This window comes from Thalassophryne amazonica, chromosome 1, assembly GCF_902500255.1.
Source record: "Thalassophryne amazonica chromosome 1, fThaAma1.1, whole genome shotgun sequence".
In the NCBI taxonomy this organism is placed as follows: domain Eukaryota; kingdom Metazoa; phylum Chordata; class Actinopteri; order Batrachoidiformes; family Batrachoididae; genus Thalassophryne; species Thalassophryne amazonica.
The window spans coordinates 34,180,342-34,198,859 of record NC_047103.1 but is presented as its reverse complement, the minus strand read 5'-3'; the positions used below and the strand labels follow the sequence as shown (position 1 = coordinate 34,198,859).

The 18,518-nt window shown below is 43.4% G+C and overlaps 1 protein-coding gene across 2 annotated transcripts in view; it reads right to left on the bottom strand.

The window, feature by feature from the left end:
* The window catches only part of LOC117507890 (cadherin-20-like), a 298,581-nt gene that overhangs the window by 85,932 nt on the left and 194,131 nt on the right, over nt 1-18,518 (bottom strand). For both annotated transcript variants that reach the window (XM_034167659.1, XM_034167663.1), the window contains exon 2: nt 14,239-14,559. In XM_034167659.1, coding sequence (XP_034023550.1) covers nt 14,239-14,460 — 222 coding nt within the window. In that variant the 5' untranslated portion in view covers nt 14,461-14,559. The remainder of the gene's footprint in view (nt 1-14,238; nt 14,560-18,518) is intronic.

The window sequence follows — 18,518 nt, the reverse complement described above, 5'->3', positions numbered from 1 at the left end:
GGTTGAGGGAGAGGTCGGTGTGCCCTCGGTCCAGGCCCACCTACGGAAGTGCCGTCGGGTGTGGCGTACCGCCCGTTCTGCCTTGCTGAAGGCCCGGATGAGGACGAAGGCCCATGCAGACCATCGGCGGACCCCGGCCCCTACGTACCGGCCAGGGCAGGCAGTGTGGTTGTCTACTAAGGACATAACCCTTCAAGTGGACTCCCCTAAACTGCAGGACCGGTATATCGGTCCGTTCAAGATCATCAAGGTCATCAGTCCAGCCGCAGTGAGGCTTCAGCTTCCGGCCTCACTGCGGATCCATCCCGTTTTCCACGTGTCCCGGATCAAGCCCCATCACACCTCACCCCTCTGTACTCCCGGTCCGGCACCACCTCCTGCCCGGATCATCGATGGCGAGCCGGCTTGGACTGTGCGCCGGCTCTTAGATGTCCGTAGGATGGGGCCGGGGCTTCCAGTATTTGGTGGACTGGGAGGGGTACGGACCTGAAGAAACGCTCCTGGTGAAGACGAGCTTCATCCTGGACCCGGCCCTCCTGGCCGATTTCTACCGCCGCCACCCGGACAAGCCTGGTCGGGCGCCGGGAGGCGCCCGTTGAGGGGGGGGGTCCTGTTGTGTGGGCCGCCAGAAGAGGAGGTACTGCTGGCCCACCACCAGAGGGCGCCCTGTCTGGAGTGCGGGCTCCAGGCACCAGAGGGCGCAGCCGCCTCACAGGAGCAGCCAGGGTGACAGCTGTCACGCATCACCTGCAACAGCTGTTACCAATCATCTGATCGGCAGGAGTATATCAGCAGGACGACGTCTCCACCTCTTTGCCGAGATATCGTTCTACCTGGAAGGTAACGTACCTCAGCTGACTGTTTGACAGTATTCTTGTGACTAGTGCATTGTTAGTGTGGACTCCTTATCCACGAGAGGTGGAGGTAGTTTTCCTGCCGTGTGGATTGCTGGGTGCAAACGCGCCCACATTTAATTGTTTGTTGTTCCTCGCCAGCAGTACCAGGTCCGACACGCGGAGGCAGTGGCCACCTGGGAGTCGGGACTTGGCGGCTCCAGTATTCCCGGGTCTGGTGGCGGAGGAAATCGTGTGGTTCCGGTCTGCCTTGGACAGACGTCCCCTATCTTCGAGCCTACCCACACGACATCTTTGTGAATTGACTTTGACCATTGTTGTAATCTGTTGTATTGTTGTGCACATTCACAACAGTAAAGTGTTGTTATTTGACCTACTCCATTGACCGTTCATTTGCGCCCCTGTTGTGGGTCCGTGTACCTACACTTTCCCAACAACGTCCTAAGTTTGCATCAAGCAGAGGTCATGGAATTTCTTCAAAGAAGAAATTCAACACATCAAGGCCTTGTATATCTCGAGGTGTCAAAGGGAGACCCTCTGAGGCCCCCCCCACCTTCCAGGATTTAAGATTCTCTAAAGTGCATTCCTTACAAGATTGTGAATCCTTATCAAGATCCCAAACCAGATGTTGCCAGCTCCTCTCTCATAAAAAACAGACCACAGGAAGACATATCTGCCCCCAAAGTCCTAGAAATAGGTCTTTACAACAAGATTCCAGTAAGTACATCTCCTGAAGAATTGCCATCAACTTGTTGATCGCAGTCTAGTTTTTCTGGTCAAATCGACCCCAATTGACAGAGTTCACATTTTGTGATGAAATCCAAAACCCAGTCCCTTCCAGTCCATGGAACAAGAGTGGCCCCTGTTGGACGAATTGGGGAAGGGCATGTAACAATTATGTACAGTGTTATAAAGTTGTAACCACGTTTAAAAAGTGCATTTTATTGTTGTAACAGAAAAAAGAAAAGAAAAAGAAACAACATGTGACGATTTAACACTAGAAGTCCCCCAATTTGGCTGTTCTACCTATAAAACCCACAGGGCAGCTGATCGGCTGTATGGCTTTTAGCTAATCTGCTAAATCACCTGTGAGCACTCATTTTATTATGTAAATGAGGTGATCATTGGCGCACCACAGGAGGGGACATGCTGACAAGGGTGTGGTTGACCCATCTGAGAGCCTATTGTATATGCAATTTGCTCTCAAAGGAGAGATAATTCCTTTTGTGCTGAGGTGGATAAATCCCATACTGCACAAGAATTTAAGAAGTCTGTGGTGTACGAACCTCCTCTCCAAGGAACGAAGATGCAGAGAAGATTCAACACTCAACAGGCATTGGAAATGGTCCTGGATGGAGTAAACCCTTGTGACTCGGATGGAGAAGACATAAACCTTCAGCCGGATTCAGACTCTGAGCTGTCTGAGCTGTCTTCAGGTTAGATTTCATTTCATATTATTTCCTATTTTATATTTCATTTCAGGCAGGAAGGTGGAAATGGTGGTGCACATAGCACCATGTGAATAGAGTTTTGGGCCGTCTTGCATCAGACAGCCTCCATTTTGTTTCTGAGCGTGGGCCTCCGTTTGTTTTGTTTGGTTCTACTTCTAATGAGGTCCTTGCACCTTAGCACCTTAGCCAAACTATTTCAGATGTACTGGAATTATTATTATTATTATTATTAGCTTCTATGCATGCATTTGTGATATCATTTGACATTCCCTTGCTCATAATTGAATTTGTTCACACTACAGATGAAGAGACTGCTCCTCAACCAAAAAAGAGAGCTCAGTTGGGTGACTGGCCTGACAGAGACGGCGAAAGATGGCACAGTGCGACAAGAAGAACAGGTGGGGATGGGTCTCCATTTCACCCCTCCATCTGCGTACGACACAGATGGACAGCCAACGGCTAAGGCCAGGAAGTCCAAGTCCCATCTCGAGTCGCCTTCAGAGCTTTCTTGTGCCTCACCACTCTGGACATGCTTCATCTCAATCGAGACTGGACTGTTCAACATGCACAGCAAACAGAGCATGAGGATTGGTTCATGGCCCTCCCTGAACTAATGGCATTTATTGTTATTGTCATCTTGCGGGGGCTGACCAAGGTTCCATCACTGCGTGACTGCTGGTCAGCAAACCTGGGAAACCCACAGATCATTTGTAACTATGTCCCAAAAACGCTTCCAAGACATCATGCGTCACCTACACTTTGATGACAGCGACATCCGCAGTGAGCAATTTCAGGTGTTTGGGGATCGTTTGTCACCAACTGCATCACATCCTTCAACCCTGGTCGACACATCACCACTGACGAACAGCTTAAAGGAACAGCTTAAATAAATGTTTTAAACGTGTGAAGTTCTGTGATTTTGTATGGTTTCACAGAGGGTGTCAGATCTGACCTGCAGAACGTATGACTGAAAGATTGAGACTGAGTAATTAAATTAAGAATGATTAATTAATGAATGTTTAAATTAAAGTACCTATGCTTCAAATATGTGGTGCCCTTCTTTGAGGTAAAATTATCCACAAGTGATAATTTCAAATATCCTAAAACACATTATATTCTTCCCAATCCTGCTACATGGGTAAGCTGTGTTTGTATCGTTAGCTGCTATCTAATTTACTCATTTTCTGGCATTTGATACAACCAAGCACTGCATGAAATAACACCATACGTACATTAGCTTTACGTAATCTTGGCATTACGGTGGTACTACTTGTCGGTTAGTATTTTAACTTGATTCAAGGAGATATTGATAGGCTTCAGTGCTTTTATAGTTCCTCATAGCCAAACCGTCCACACAAAGTAGTTAACAATATCTGCGTACATAATCGAGGGCCACTTTTTCATGTCATCTTCCCGCTCTGTTATAACCCATGCGTGAGCCAGAGTTGTTCCCTTTGAACTTTTCAAAAAGGTTTTTGTCTTATGTAATATCTTCCATTTTCTATATTGAAAACACCGTTCACCAGAAGTCCTAAGACAAAATGGAAATGCCTCTGTTGTAAAAGTGGGTTGGGCTGAATAAGGTGAATACAAAGAGTTTAATGCTGTTGTCCATGTGCTGTGGTTAAAGTGCACCCTGCTCAGAGCGTCTGAAACTTTAACCCATAATGCATTGCAGCATGTGTGTCCCAAACACTAAAACCCTTCAAAACTAGTGCATTACTTTAAAACTAAAACATATAGCTGATATTTTCACTTATAAAATGCCAGATTTAATTAATTTAAATAACTTGTCTGTAATTAGTTTGGTTAAAATTTTAACCATAAGTCAAAACTGTATGCCTGTTAATGACTTGCGTGATATGCCGGCAAGTCAGTATGGTGTAAAAAGAAGTGATTCTCTCTCTCTCTCTCCCCCCCTCTCCCCTCCCCCTGTACCAGGCTCTCCTCTGTCTGCAGAGGATAGAGCTGTCTGTCTGCTGAAAACATTTAACAGGTAGGTATTAAAGTCTTTGATTTCAGACTTCACAAATGTTTTTAACTGTTAAGCTTTATTCACCCTGCTTGCAAAAATATGTTAGCGGTCTAAAATTCTGACTTAAATTTATCAGAAGCTAATTTGTCGGCTGATGGTTTTAAAAGTTATCTGAAAAAAGTAATCCGAAAATGAAACATTAGTTTTGATAATTAGCAGTTAGCGGCTCTGTGCCCACCACTGGTCGCAACAGATGGTCATGTGAGGTGGATGTAAATCCCATCCCGAGGTACTTATCATGACACCTACAATATTTCTGTGACTCTGGCTTTTTTTGTTTTTTGTTTTACTCTTGGAGTGTAACACCTTATTTTCATCTGCAATACTGCCAAGTACACTTATTTTACAGACAATGCCTTAAATTAAGGCATGCTCTTATGATTTTCATTCCCCTTCTCTCCAGTGCATACCTTCACCTCTCCAGGCTCAACCTGTTCATTTAGTCCATGGGCCAAGCAGGTTTTCGGTACCATTTAAGGGGAAAAAAACAACACTTAGAATCCAGCCTCAGTGTATCATGGCTTACACAAAAATGTACAACCTCTGGCAAAAATTATGGAATCACTGGCCTCGGATGATGCTCATTCAGTTGTTTAATTTTGTAGAAAAAAAGCAGATCACAGACATGACACAAAACTAAAGTCATTTCACATGGCAACTTTCTGGCTTTAAGAAACACTAGAAGAAATCAAGAAAAAAAGATTGTGACAGTCAGTAACGGTTACTTTTTAGACCAAGCAGAGGAAAAAAATATGTAATCACTCAATTCTGAGGAATAAATTATGGAATCACCCTGTAAATTTCCATCCCCCAAACTAAAACCTGCATCAAATCAGATCTGCTCGTTGACATTGACCCTATGCCATGACATTGATCCTATGTGTCTTTTTGCAAGGAACGTTTCACAGTTTTTGCTCTATGGCAAGATGCATTATCATCTTGAAAAATGATTTCATCATCCCCAAACATCCTTTCAATTGTCCAAAATATCAACGTAAACTTGTGCATTTATTGATGATGTAATGACAGCCATCTCCCCAGTGCCTTACCTGACATGCAGCCCCATATCATCAATGACTGTGGAAATTTAGATGTTCTCTTCAGGCAATCATCTTTATAAATCTCATTGGAACGGCACCAAACAAAAGTTCCAGCATCATCACCTTGCCCAATGCAGATTCGAGATTCATCACTGAATATCACTTTCATCCAGTCATCCACAGTCCACGATTGCTTTTCCTTAGCCCATTGTAACCTTGTTTATTCTGTTTAGGTGTTAATGATGGCTTTCGTTTAGCTTTTCTGTATGTAAATCCCATTTCCTTTAGGCGGTTTCTTACAGTTCAGTCATAGACGTTGACTCCAGTTTCCTCCCATTCGTTCCTCATTTGTTTTGTTGTGCATTTTTGGATTTTGAGACATATTGCTTAAGTTTTCTGTCTTGACGCTTTGATGTCTTCCTTGGTCTACCAGTATGTTTGCCTTTAACAACCTTCCCATGTTTTTTGTATTTGGTCCTGAGTTTAGACACAGCTGACTGTGAACAACCAACATCTTTTGCAACATTGCATGATGATTTACTCTCTTTTAAGAGTTTGATAATCCTCTCCTTTGTTTCAACTGACATCTCTCGTGTTGGAGCCATGATTCATGTCAGTCCACTTGGTGCAACAGCTCTCCAAGGTGTGATCACTCCTTTTTAGATGCAGACTAATGAGCAGATCTGATATGATGCAGGTGTTAGTTTTGGGAATGAAAATTACAGGGTGATTCCATAATTTTTTCCTCAGAATTGAGTGATTACATATTTTTTTCCTCTGCTTGGTCTAAAAAAGTAACCGTTACTGACTGCCACAATCCTTTTTTCTTGATTTCTTATAGTGTTTCTTAAAGCCAGAAAGTTGCCATTTGAAATGACTTTAGTTTTGTGTCATGTGTGTGATCTGCTTTTTTTTCTACAAAATTAAACAACTGAATGAACATCCTCCGAGGCCGGTGATTCCATAATTTTTGCCAGGGGTTGTATGATAGCCATGCCACGGTGGAGCAGTAGCCAGGTAGGGATCAATGAAGAATTACACAGAGGTCAAACTTTAAAAATGCTCCAATCATGTTGAAAGCTATATCACATTACTTGTCTGATCATAAAAATTCCAAAAAACGATTCCAACTATCTATGATGGAATGTTCTAGAGTTATGGGTTCAAAACAGCGAAAATGGTGACAAAGATCAATTTCAGTTTGTACCGGGGTCAAATATTAAAGTTGCTCCAATTTTTGTAAAACAATTATGCAAATTATTGTTTGGGTTAACAGGGTTCTAAAAAGGAATAGTTTGCACCATCTGTCATGCTTAGTTATCATGATACAGGGTAACATGTGTCACGTCATAGAATTCAATGGATGTTGGCCTTGTTTGACCTTTACTTTGGAGACAAAGCTTTCAACACAGTCAGAACTATTCCATTTATTGATCCTTTTATTTCAACCAATAATTTGCATAATTTTTTGCTGAAATTGGAGCAACATTAACTTTTTACACTGAGGCTGGATTCTAAGTGTCGTTTTTTTCCCCTTAAGTGGTACCGATTAGGTCAAAATTCATGACTGGCTCATGGACTGTCTGATTCCAACCATCAACCTGTTCATCACCACTGCAAAGAAGAATGCAGTCAGATCTGATCTTGAGGCAATTCCACCACCCCTTACGTACCGGCCCCGGCTTTGCATTCTCAGGGTGCAGGACTACTTTGTTTCCCTAGGGTGAATAAGAAGTCTGCAGGTCATAGAGGTTTCTCTTATCATGCCCCTGTTCTGTGGAATGATCTCCCTGCATCAATAAAACAGTCAGATTCTGTGGAGACTTTCAAGTCCAAACTTAAGACGCATTTATTTTCCCTTTTGTATGGTTAGCATACTGGCATAGTATAGTTCTGCTCTTTTTACGCTTTTAATTAATTTTATTATGAAACGGAGCGTGCCACGGCCTCAACTTTACCTAAATTCTGGGTCTTTTAGTGAAGCTTAGGGCTAGTGGCCGGTGATCACCTTAGTATTTCCTGTTTTTCTTGTTTAATGCTGACAAATTATACTGTATTTCTTGTCTTTCTGATGCCTGAATCTGTTTTTTTTCCCTCTGTTTAAGATGCAGCTCCATCCAGAGATGCGTGTGGTATTTGTGCTGACCCTCCTGTCCTGTGCACCAACAACATTTCCTGTATATTCATTTTGTGAATTGTTCTGTAATTTGTCTGTAGCATAGCCCAAGCAGAAGGTCACCCCTTTGAGTCTGGTCTGCTTGAGGTTTCTTCCTCAGAGGGAGTTTTTCCTTACCACTGTTGCTCTGGGGGTTAGTAAGGTTAGACCTTACTTGTGTGAAGCGCTTTGAGGCACCTCTGTTGTGATTTGGCGCTATATAAATGAAAATAAATTGAAAAAACACCTTGAACCTATTTTTCATTCCTACCACAAACCTCAGTACTGTCACACTGTTCTTGTATGCATCCTGCACCACCATCATAATTCCACATTATATTTATCTTATTCCAGATTTTCTCCTATAATACCACGGCTCCTGTCTGTACCCACAGGCTTTCTTTAAATCTACAAACATACAATGGATGCCCTTCCAGCTTTCTCTATAGTTATCCGTCAATACTTTCAAAGCGAACATCAACTCTGTAGTGCTTTTTTTCTCAACATGAAACTATATTACTACTCGGATCTTCATCTCTCCTCTCAGTCTAACTTCCAGTACTCTTTCTAAAGACTTCATGTTGTGGCTGAACAACTTTGTCTCTGTAATTATTGCAGTGCTACATATCACCCTTATTCTTTAAAATTGGCACCACTTCTCAGGCATGCGCTAACTTAACAAAATTTTAATAAAGTATATTTTAAAACTCCTCTGGCATCTCACTTAAACAACTCCACGCCTCCACTGGGATGCCATCTATACCAACCAACTTTCCACTCTTCATCCTTTTCCTCACTGTCCTCACTTGATCTTTCCTAATCTGTTTAGTGCCGAAGATAACTGAAGCAATCGTACAAATGGTGATACAAGTACCAAAGTTGGCACAAATACTCCTTAGACATTACTCTTTTGGAAAAAAAAAAACAAAAAACTGGCCACTTGAATTTTCAGTAGGCGGCCAGGTCTACTGAAGAATTATACAGGGGTCAAAATTAAAAATGCTCAGATCATTTTGAAAACTACACCACATTATTTGTCTGATCTCAAAGATTCCAAAAAGGTATAGTTTGGACTATCTATGACTGAATGATCAGGAGTTATGGGGTAAAAATGGTGACAGTTTCAGTTTGTACAAAAGTTAAAGTTGCTCCAATCTTGGTAAAAAAAAATAATACAAATTATTAGTCGAGTTAACAGGGTTTTAAAAAGGAATAGTTTGGACCATGTATCATGCTTAGTTATCATGTTACGGGGTAACATATGTCACATGTCATAGAATCCAATGGACGTTGACCTTGTTTGACCTTTACTTTGGAGACCACACATTCAACACAATCAAAACTATTCCATTTATTAATCCTATTTGTTGTGTGTCGGACGCAGGACGGAGAACCGACCAGCGTTTGAAGGACCCAGTATAAAATAAGCAGAGCACGGTACAAAGGATAACTGAATTTAATAACATAACAGTGATGTGCAAATTACAAACAAATGAGTGCGCGGTCTGTGAGGTGGAGATACAGTGCGCTCCTAGCAGCACAAACGGTCCGGAGCCAGAAACAGTTCGGACCCAAGGACCCCGCCGACACCCCCCAGGTGGCCGCGACAAACCGAGTCTGTGAAAGAAGAAACCATCATGTGAGTCTACACTCCACACACAGACAGACCACTCACAGGTGTACATAAACAGCAAACACTTCCTGGCTTAATCACTAATCAGCTTCCCACCCTGCAGGCATGGAACACCCAGTTCACATTCTCAACTGCAGTGGAAGCTGATTAAACAACTAACATAACAGCTCAATATAATAAGGTGTGAGGGACACCACATTTACTGACTGTACTAATGTTAGTCACAAAACCTAAAGTACCTCAGGAAGTGTGCTGACGAGCGTGAGACCTCACCCCCTCCTCTTTCGCAGACCATGGCATCAAACCTGGACCATGGTCCAGGGACCATGGCTGGAAACCGTATCTGCATTCATCTTCCAACAGAATCTTCATCTAACAGAACGGTTGACGTCTTCTCCTCTGACTGCATCTTTGCCCTTGTTTGTCAGTCAATTTGCACAGGTGTGGCCAGGAGTTCTTGAACCTGTGCGGTCAGCCTTTGTCCAACCATGTTTAAAGTCTGATTAGTCATAAAACAAAAAAGACAAACACAAACAACCAAACCCCCCCCCCCCCCCTCCCCAGAGGACCGTCCCATCAAACCCCGGGAAGAGGAGAAAAGAAAAACAACCCAAACTTAAGCTTGCAAATAAAAACGCTAACACCCCCCTCCCCCCGACGACATGTAGGGACCAACACCCCCCAGAGGACATCCCGCCAGCTCCAGGAGTAATAACCACAGCCGAGGTCCCTCTGGGATCCAAAGTCACCCACGGGGACTCCCAGCGCCTCCCAGAGGACCGTTCCATCAAACCCCAGGAGACGCCCCCCCTCATGACCAACGGACCCAGCCCCGGCCGTCTATGGCTAGATGGACCCACAGCCCTTTCCCCCCCAGAGGACACCACAGTCACACCCTGAGGGCGGAAACTGGGGGGAAAAACAAAAGGAAAAAAAAAAACATACAAACAAAACAACCCCAACCCCACCCCCTCGGCGCAGTGGAAACTGGAAGCACGTCCAGTGTCACCAACCATGACTTTACCCCAGAAGTCAACCGGGAGGAGTGGAACAGCGGTAATGGCAGACGGCACAAAACGGCGCCACCCCTCCGACTTCCAAACCAGCCACCAGCTGCGGGTATATTCCACTGCCCCAAACCTTAGCCACGCCGATGGCAGACGGCTCAACGGCACGCTGAGGCCGGAGGTGGAACAGGGAATCAACAAAAAAAAAAACAACACCCCGAACTCCCCCCCCCCCCCCCCCCAGGTGCAGAGGTTACCTGGGAAATGCCCAGCATAACCAAACTGCACCACTCCAGCAACGCCGACACGTACGGCTCACACGGCTGGAGCCAGAGGAGAAGAGAGGGCATAACAAAAACAAAAAAAAAGAAAAAAGAAAAAACAACCCAATTACCCCCCCATCACCCCCCAGAGGAACGTCCCATCAACCCTGGGAGGTGAAACCAAAAGAAATAAAAAGAAAGACTAACAGACTAACATAAAGTTAACTGTGTCCTTTTAATGCTCCAGACAGCCTGCAAGGGCACGACCCCAGAACACTAATAGTGTAAAAAACTCACCCAAAAACCAACTAAAAAAAACACCCACAAAAAATGAACCAACACAAAACTAATCAGTGACTCATACCGTTAAGCTCAAACAAATGGAACACACCTGTTCCACCTTAAGAGCATTAACGGTAATGTGACTCAGTCACCAACAGAGGGAGCCAAAGTGCTGAAAATAAAACCCCCTTTGGTAACAGAGAAAACAACTCATGCTGCTTTCCCTGTGCGCAGCTATGTGTAACACACAACCAAAATGTGCTTCAACTAAATTACGCCGGAGCTGACACAACAGACGCAGTAGCTATCTTTACCCGGGGAAACGGGGCTACAACTGTAACAACAGGAAGCACAGCGACCCGTGCCACAGAGCTCCGCCGTGCGCGTTCACCAATTACAGACCCACTCATGCAGCTCCTGTTACCTCATATCCGGTCGGAGTGTGACGCGAAGCCGTCGCTAGTCACACTCCACCACGACCCACGGATAAGGCAACAACACAGGAAAACGGCTGCAAGAGAGCTCAAATCAGTATTCAATAATGGGTACTCCGACACGCACCATCTGGGCGGAGAGCACCCGCAACTGATCCGGATAACTTCTGAACGTCTGCTGCCGCCTTCCCGGCGTGGTACCGCCTGTGCTACCGCTGGGTCCGTGATGTATGGCCAGAGACTATTGTTGTGTGTCGGACGCAGGACAGAGAACCGACCAGCGTTTGAAGGACCCAGTATAAAATAAGCAGAGCACGGTACAAAGGATAACTGAATTTAATAACATAACAGTGATGTGCAAATTACAAACAAATGAGTGCGCGGTCTGCGAGGTGGAGATACGGTGCGCTCCTAGCAGTACAAACGGTCCGGAGCCAGAAACAGTTCGGACCCAAGGACCCCGCCGACACCCCCCAGGTGGCCGCGACAAACCGAGTCTGTGAAAGAAGAAACCATCAGGTGAGTCTACACTCCACACACAGAGATACCACTCAAAGGTGTACATAAACAGCAAACACTTCCTGGCTTAATCACTAATCAGCTTCCCACCCTGCAGGCATGGAACACCCAGTTCACATTCTCAACTGCAGTGGAAGCTGATTAAACGACTAACATAACAGCTCAATATAATAAGGTGTGAGGGACACCACATTTACTGACTGTACTAATGTTAGTCACAAAACCTAAAGTACCTCAGGAAGTGTGCTGACGAGCGTGAGACCTCACCCCCTCCTCTTTCACAGACCATGGCATCAAACCTGGACGGTCTCTGCATCCATGCTGATGAGATGGCTCTCAAGATGACGATCTCACCCGTCTGGTCACAAGGTCGAGTCTCTGGCAAATACACACTGTGTACTCCAGACTTAAATGCCACCATGCCCCAATCCATGTAGATGCACCACAGCTGTGAGTCCTGACGAGCTGCACATGACCAGCCTCAGGTGATCAGGGTGAGGTCCTAATAGCTCAGCCACGCAGCCACTCAGTCCTGAACGCAAGCCACCTGGAAGGAAAAACAAAAGACAGAACAGAAGACAGAAACAAAAGGCAGCCAGGCACCCCCAGCCATACAACACTATTCGCTCAATCAATAATTCAAGTGACCAGCTGGTTTTTTCAAGAGTAATGTCTAAGGAGTATTTGTGCCAACTTTGGTGCTTGTATCACCATTTGCACGATTTTGCTCTAAATATTCTATTAGCTGCTGCACCAGTTGCCCTTTTTAAGTCTCTCCACATCATCCAACCTTCTCTGCTTCATTTTATTTTTAATCACCTCCTCAAAATACTCCCACCTTCTCAATGCACTGCACTTGCTTGTTGGCACATTTTTTATCTGCTTATTTTACCACCCTGACCTGCTGAACAGTCGTACCAGCTCAGTCCCTCTGTCTGACCAATCAGTAAAATCTCTTTCTCCATCCTTAGTGTCCAGCTTCATAAACAACTCACCATATAGTTTTTTTTTAGCCTTTGCACCTCTCTCTTCACCTTACACCACACCACGTTGTAACCCTGTATACTTCTATTTCACTGACAATCACAATTCGTTTCCTCTTCCTCCTTATTTCCAGGACTTTCTTGTTCTATCACCATGTTTAATTGTATTTCTTTCACTACCCAGATTCCAAACCAAATATCTTCCTACTTGTGTCTCTAACTGCTTTGCAGTCACCATTGAGCATCTCTAACCCGACGTCTATCTCACCTCCTGAATTAATCTGACAGAGCAGTCTTCTCCTTCTTATACTTGGTTCAGTTCTCACTCTCTTCACCTCCGTCATTGTGCTTCCTTTCGAGGGGGAGATGATGGTCTAGTCGTTAAACATTGGGCTTGAGACCAGAGGATCCTTGGTTCAAATCTCAGCCTGACCGGAAAATCACTAAAGGTCCTTAATCCCCTAGTTGCTCCCGGTGTGTAGTGAGTGCGTTGTATTGCAGCAGCATGACATCGGAGTGAATGTGAGGCATTATTGTAAAGCACTTTGAGCATCTGATGCAAATGAAAAAGTGCGATATAAATGCAATCCATTTACCATTTCCTTTGCCATGTTGGCTTTGCTGGCCCCTGCTTCCACCTTACGACTGCAATCGTTATATTAGGTTGCATCTCCTGCACATGATACAGTTCACATCTGTGCACCTTCCACAGCTCTTATGTCACCTTGTTACACCTTCTTCTTAAAATATGTATTGACCACAGTGTTTCCATCCTTTTTGCAAAATTCACCACCACCTGTGCTTTCACATTCCTTTCCTTGACACTGCGCTTCCAATCACCTCCTCATCATCTTTGTTGTCTATGACAAAACCCAGTAGTATTAAGAATGTATTGCAGTACTACTATGATGAACCCAGTAGCACCATGTGATGATTAGCCTTATTGTCTGCATTTTCACTTCCAAAATGTTGGCAGACATTCTACTACAAGATGAACAATTTTACATTGTTAGAGCTTATAAAGTAGCAGTACAGCAGTACATTGTTAATCAACGCACTGCGCTGTTGGGTTCTGCCATAGCTTCTGTGTCTAACTGTGCAACACATTCAGTATGAGAGTGGCAATGATTAAATGAATGAACTATTTTGAAAATCGAATCATTAAAAACAAATATATCCAAATTTTCTGATTTCAGCTTCTGTGTCAATATTTTCTGGATTATTTTACTAGTTTATCTAATTCTGTCTGGCAGTAACCTGACTATCTTTTTTCACAATTTTCTGACATTTTATGGACCTAAAATCTAATAATAAAAAGACTGATTCATCGACTTATGAAAATAGTTGTTAGTTACATCTTTATATATCCTTTATCCAAATATATGAACATAAGAACACTTATGAGGTTCTTTTTTTTCTTGTAAATAAAGAATATGACTTTTCAGTGGTTCTTTGGGGTCATAAGTATTTCTATATACATTGGAGGAATATTAGCAGTCATCTCGTTCACTCCTAAGTGTGGTCAGCTGCACAGTACAGAAGGACTGGCCACTGAATTTGCAGCACATTTGTGAGCGCTGACCTTTCCGATGTAGAGTGGTTCCAGTCCGGTGTACTCTTCCAGGACAAAGAACTGGTTCCACACCCAGCCTCGCTTCACCCTGTGCAGCAGTGCCGAGCTGCTTTCCTCATCTGCAGATGCCGCTGGATTACCCAGAAGCATGTGAGGCAGAAGGGTCAAAAAGCCGATGGCTACAGGGACCAAGGTACTGCCAACCGCTGGAAGATACAGTCCGTCTCCCATTGTGAAGCCCAGAGTAATATGAACTTTTTCCCTCTCTTTTCTTCTTCAGTGGACTGCAGCGTGCTGTTTTGCGGCTCCCTGCTGCCTACGATTTGTGTCCTGAAAGAGAGAGAGGACAGATGAGTCACTGGAAACCACTTTCTTTCCCAGTCTATAGTTACAAAACTACAGGTGACAAAACTCCCATCAGCCTCCTGACTCACTCTGAAATACTATTTTTGCTGAATTATAAGTCTGTTTGGCCTAATGACAAGTTTCCTCTTTTACTGTGGAGATAAAGCACTACAAACCAGCAAACTGGCCTCAAATCGGACTCAAAACACCTGAGATGTCTGGTTACCTCACATTTTTAAGGTTGTGTTCTTTAATGGATTTGGGATTTGTAACTTTTTTTGCAGGACACATTGACATGCACAAGTATTTGGTAACAGATCCACCAGTCGTCCAGTTTCACAACATGCTTTACCACATGCACCACTGTACCAAAGCAGTGTACTTTTCCATAAACATGTATAACCATTTGTTTTTAAATGGTAAATGGACTGCATTTATATTTTCCATCTGCATAAGATGCTCAAAGTGCTTTACAATTATGCCTCACATTCACAAAGACACGCACACACACCAAAGCCCGATGCTTTAACCACGAGACCACCACCTCCCCGACGAGACCAACACCTCCCTTTTTCTGTTTTTATTTGACTCTATAGCATCTATGTCCGCCTCAGTATGCCAAAAAATAAAGAATACATTACTACATTAAGTATCTGTACTTTTTGGGCCATTTTAACCTTAATCTTAGCACAGCAACATATCAGTGCCTGTGACTCAGTTGATTCATTTGCTAACAAACCAGAAAGTCCAAAGTTCACCTGACTGCACTTCATTAAAAAAAAAAAAAAAACCCTCAATTCAGTTTTGGGCTGGATTTCTTCCCAATAAATACATCTATCTTGAACTCATTTAAACTGAATGAAAGGCATCAGAGGGCTGATGTGCACCCTGCACACTCTACACATCACAATATAAATAAAGAAAATATACAGTCCCAGTCAACAGTTGACACAATTTCCATTCAGTTGAATAGGAAAGTGTATCCTGACGTTTGACTGGTAGTGTACGTACTCATACAGTAATGTTCAGAATAATAGTAGTGCTATGTGACTAAAAAGATTAATCCAGGTTTTGAATATATTTCTTATTGTTACATGGGAAACAAGGTACCAGTAGATTCAGTATATTCTCACAAATCCAACAAGACCAAGCATTCATGATATAAACACTCTTAAGGCTATGAAATTGGGCTATTAGTAAAAAAAAAAAAGTAGAAAAGGGGGTGTTCACAGTAATAGTAGCATCTGCTGTTGACGCTACAAACTCAAAACTATTGTAGTATTTAGTTGTATAACCACAGTATTTCATGATTTCTTCACATCTGCGAGGCATTAATTTTGTTGGTTTGGAACCAAGATTTTGCTTGTTTATTAGTGTGCTTGGGGTCATTTTCTTGTTGAAACACCCATTTCAAGGGCATGTCCTTTTCAGCATAAGGCAACATGACCTCTTCAAGTATTTTGACATATCCAAACTGATCCATGATACCTGGTATGCGATATATAGGTCCAACACCATAATAGGAGAAACATGCCCATATCATGATGTTTGCACCACCATGCTTCACTGTCTTCACTGTGAACTGTGGCTTGAATTCAGAGTTTGGGGGTTGTCTCACAAACTGTCTGCGGCCCTTGGACCCAAAAAGAACGATTTTACTCTCATCAGTCCACAAGATATTCCTCCATTTCTCTTTAGGCCAGTTGATGTGTTCTTTGGCAAATTGTAACCTCTTCTGCACATGTCTTTTATTTAACAGAGGGACTTTGCGGGGATTCTTGCAAATAAATTAGCTTCACACAGGCATCTTCTAACTGTCACAGCACTTACAGGTAATTCCAGACTGTCTTTGATCATCTTGGAGCTGATCAGTGGATGAGCCTTTGCCATTCTGGTTATTCTTCTATCCATTTTGATGGTTGTTTTCCATTTTCTTTCACGTGTCTCTGTTTTTTTTTGTCCATTTTAAAGCATTGGAGATCACTGTAGATGAACAGCCTATAATATTTTGCACCTTCGTACGAGGTGTATTAGATAAGAAACCGACACTTTTATTTTTTTTTTAACTATATGGATTTGAATGACGTGCGATTACACCAATCATCCAATCATGCTTGAACCCTCGTGCGCATGTGTGAGTTTTTTCACGCGTGTTGGTGATGTCATTTCCCTGTGGGCAGGCCTTGAGTGAGATGTGGTCCAGCCCTCTCGGCTGAATTCCTTTGTTTCACACGCTGCTCGAGACGGCACGCGTTGCTTTATCAAAATTTGTTCTGGACCTGTGAGGAATATCCGAGTGGACACTACTCGAGAAATTTAGCTGGTTTTCGTTGAAAAGTTTAATGGCTGATGAGAGATTATGGGGTGTTTCTGTTGCTGTAAGGACTTCCCACGGAGCGGGACGTCGCGCAGCGCTTCCAGGCACCTCTGTCGGCCTGTTTCAACCTGAAAACATCCTAATTTAAGGCTTAATTCACCCAGGACGTCGTGAGAGAACAGAGAAGATTCAGAAGAGGCCGGCATGAGGACTTTATGCGGACATTCCACTGTTTAAGGACATTTTGTAATGAAAGACGTGCGCGCAAATTCGCTGAGTCGTTTCCATGACGACTTGGCGAATCTGTGTGTGCCGCGACAGGAAAAACACCTCCGTGTTGAAAACCATTTGTAAAATTCAGGCGGCTTTTGATGGCTTTCAACAAGTGAGTAACTGAGAAATTGTTTAACAGCTTGGGCATGTTCCAACTTGTCCGTTAAGGTTCCCAACGGAGGTGTTTTTCCTGTCGCGACCCCCCGCGGTCGGGTCCAGCCTGACATGCGACTCTGCCCGCACGTTCTTTCATTACAAAATGTCCGTTAACAATGGAATGTCCGAATAAACTCCTCATGCCGACTTCTTCTGAAAGTTCTCTGTTCTCTGACGACTTACTGGGTCAACAGAGCCTGAAATGTGGAAGTTTTCAACTTGAAACGGCGAGACGCTGCCGCCTCAAAGCGCAGATCGCCGTCAGGCGCCATGGGCCGTCCTTACGGCGACACTACCAGACCAAAATCTCTCATCAGCCGTTAAAATTTTTACAGAAAACCAGCTGAATTTATCGAATGGTGTCCACTCAGTTGTGCCTTACAGCTTTTGAAAAAATTTTGATCAAACAAAGCAACAATCTCTGAGCCATTCCTAAACAATAAAAAAATGACGAGAGGGTGGGTGACTCCTCACTCAAAGACTGCCCACAGGCGAATGACATAACCGACAGGCGTGAAAAAACTCTCGCATGCCCACGAGTGTTCAAGCATGTCTGATGTAATTACACGTGATTCAAATCCATATGGTTTTTGAAAAAAATAATAAGGTCGGATACTTTTCTAATAGACCTCGTATAAGTTTTCCCCTCTCCAATCAAGTTTTTAATCAAACTACGCTGTTCTTCTGAACAATGTCTTGAATGTCACATTTTCCTCAGGCTTTCAAAGAGAAAAGCATGTTCAACAGGTGCTGGCTTCATCCTTAAATAGGGGACACCTGATTCACACCTGTTTGTTCCACAAAATTGATGAACTCACTGACTGAATGCCACACTACTATTATTGTGAACACCCCCTTTTCTACTTTTTTTTACTAATAACCCAATTTCATAGCCTTAAGAGTGTGCATATCAGGAATTCTTGTTCTTGTTGGATTTGTGAGAATCTACTGAATCTACTGGTACCTTGTTTCCCATGTAGCAATAAGAAATATACTCAAAACCTGGATTAATCTTTTTAGTCACATAGCACTACTATTATTCTGAACACTACTGTATGTCTATCATGGTGTTTTTGACTAAGACATCCTTGTAACTTCATTCTTAAGTCATTAATACCAATCAATCACAAATATTTCACTGATCAATATATGCTGTAGATAATCCATCTAGGCTTCTTAGTTGCTGAAATATAAAGTG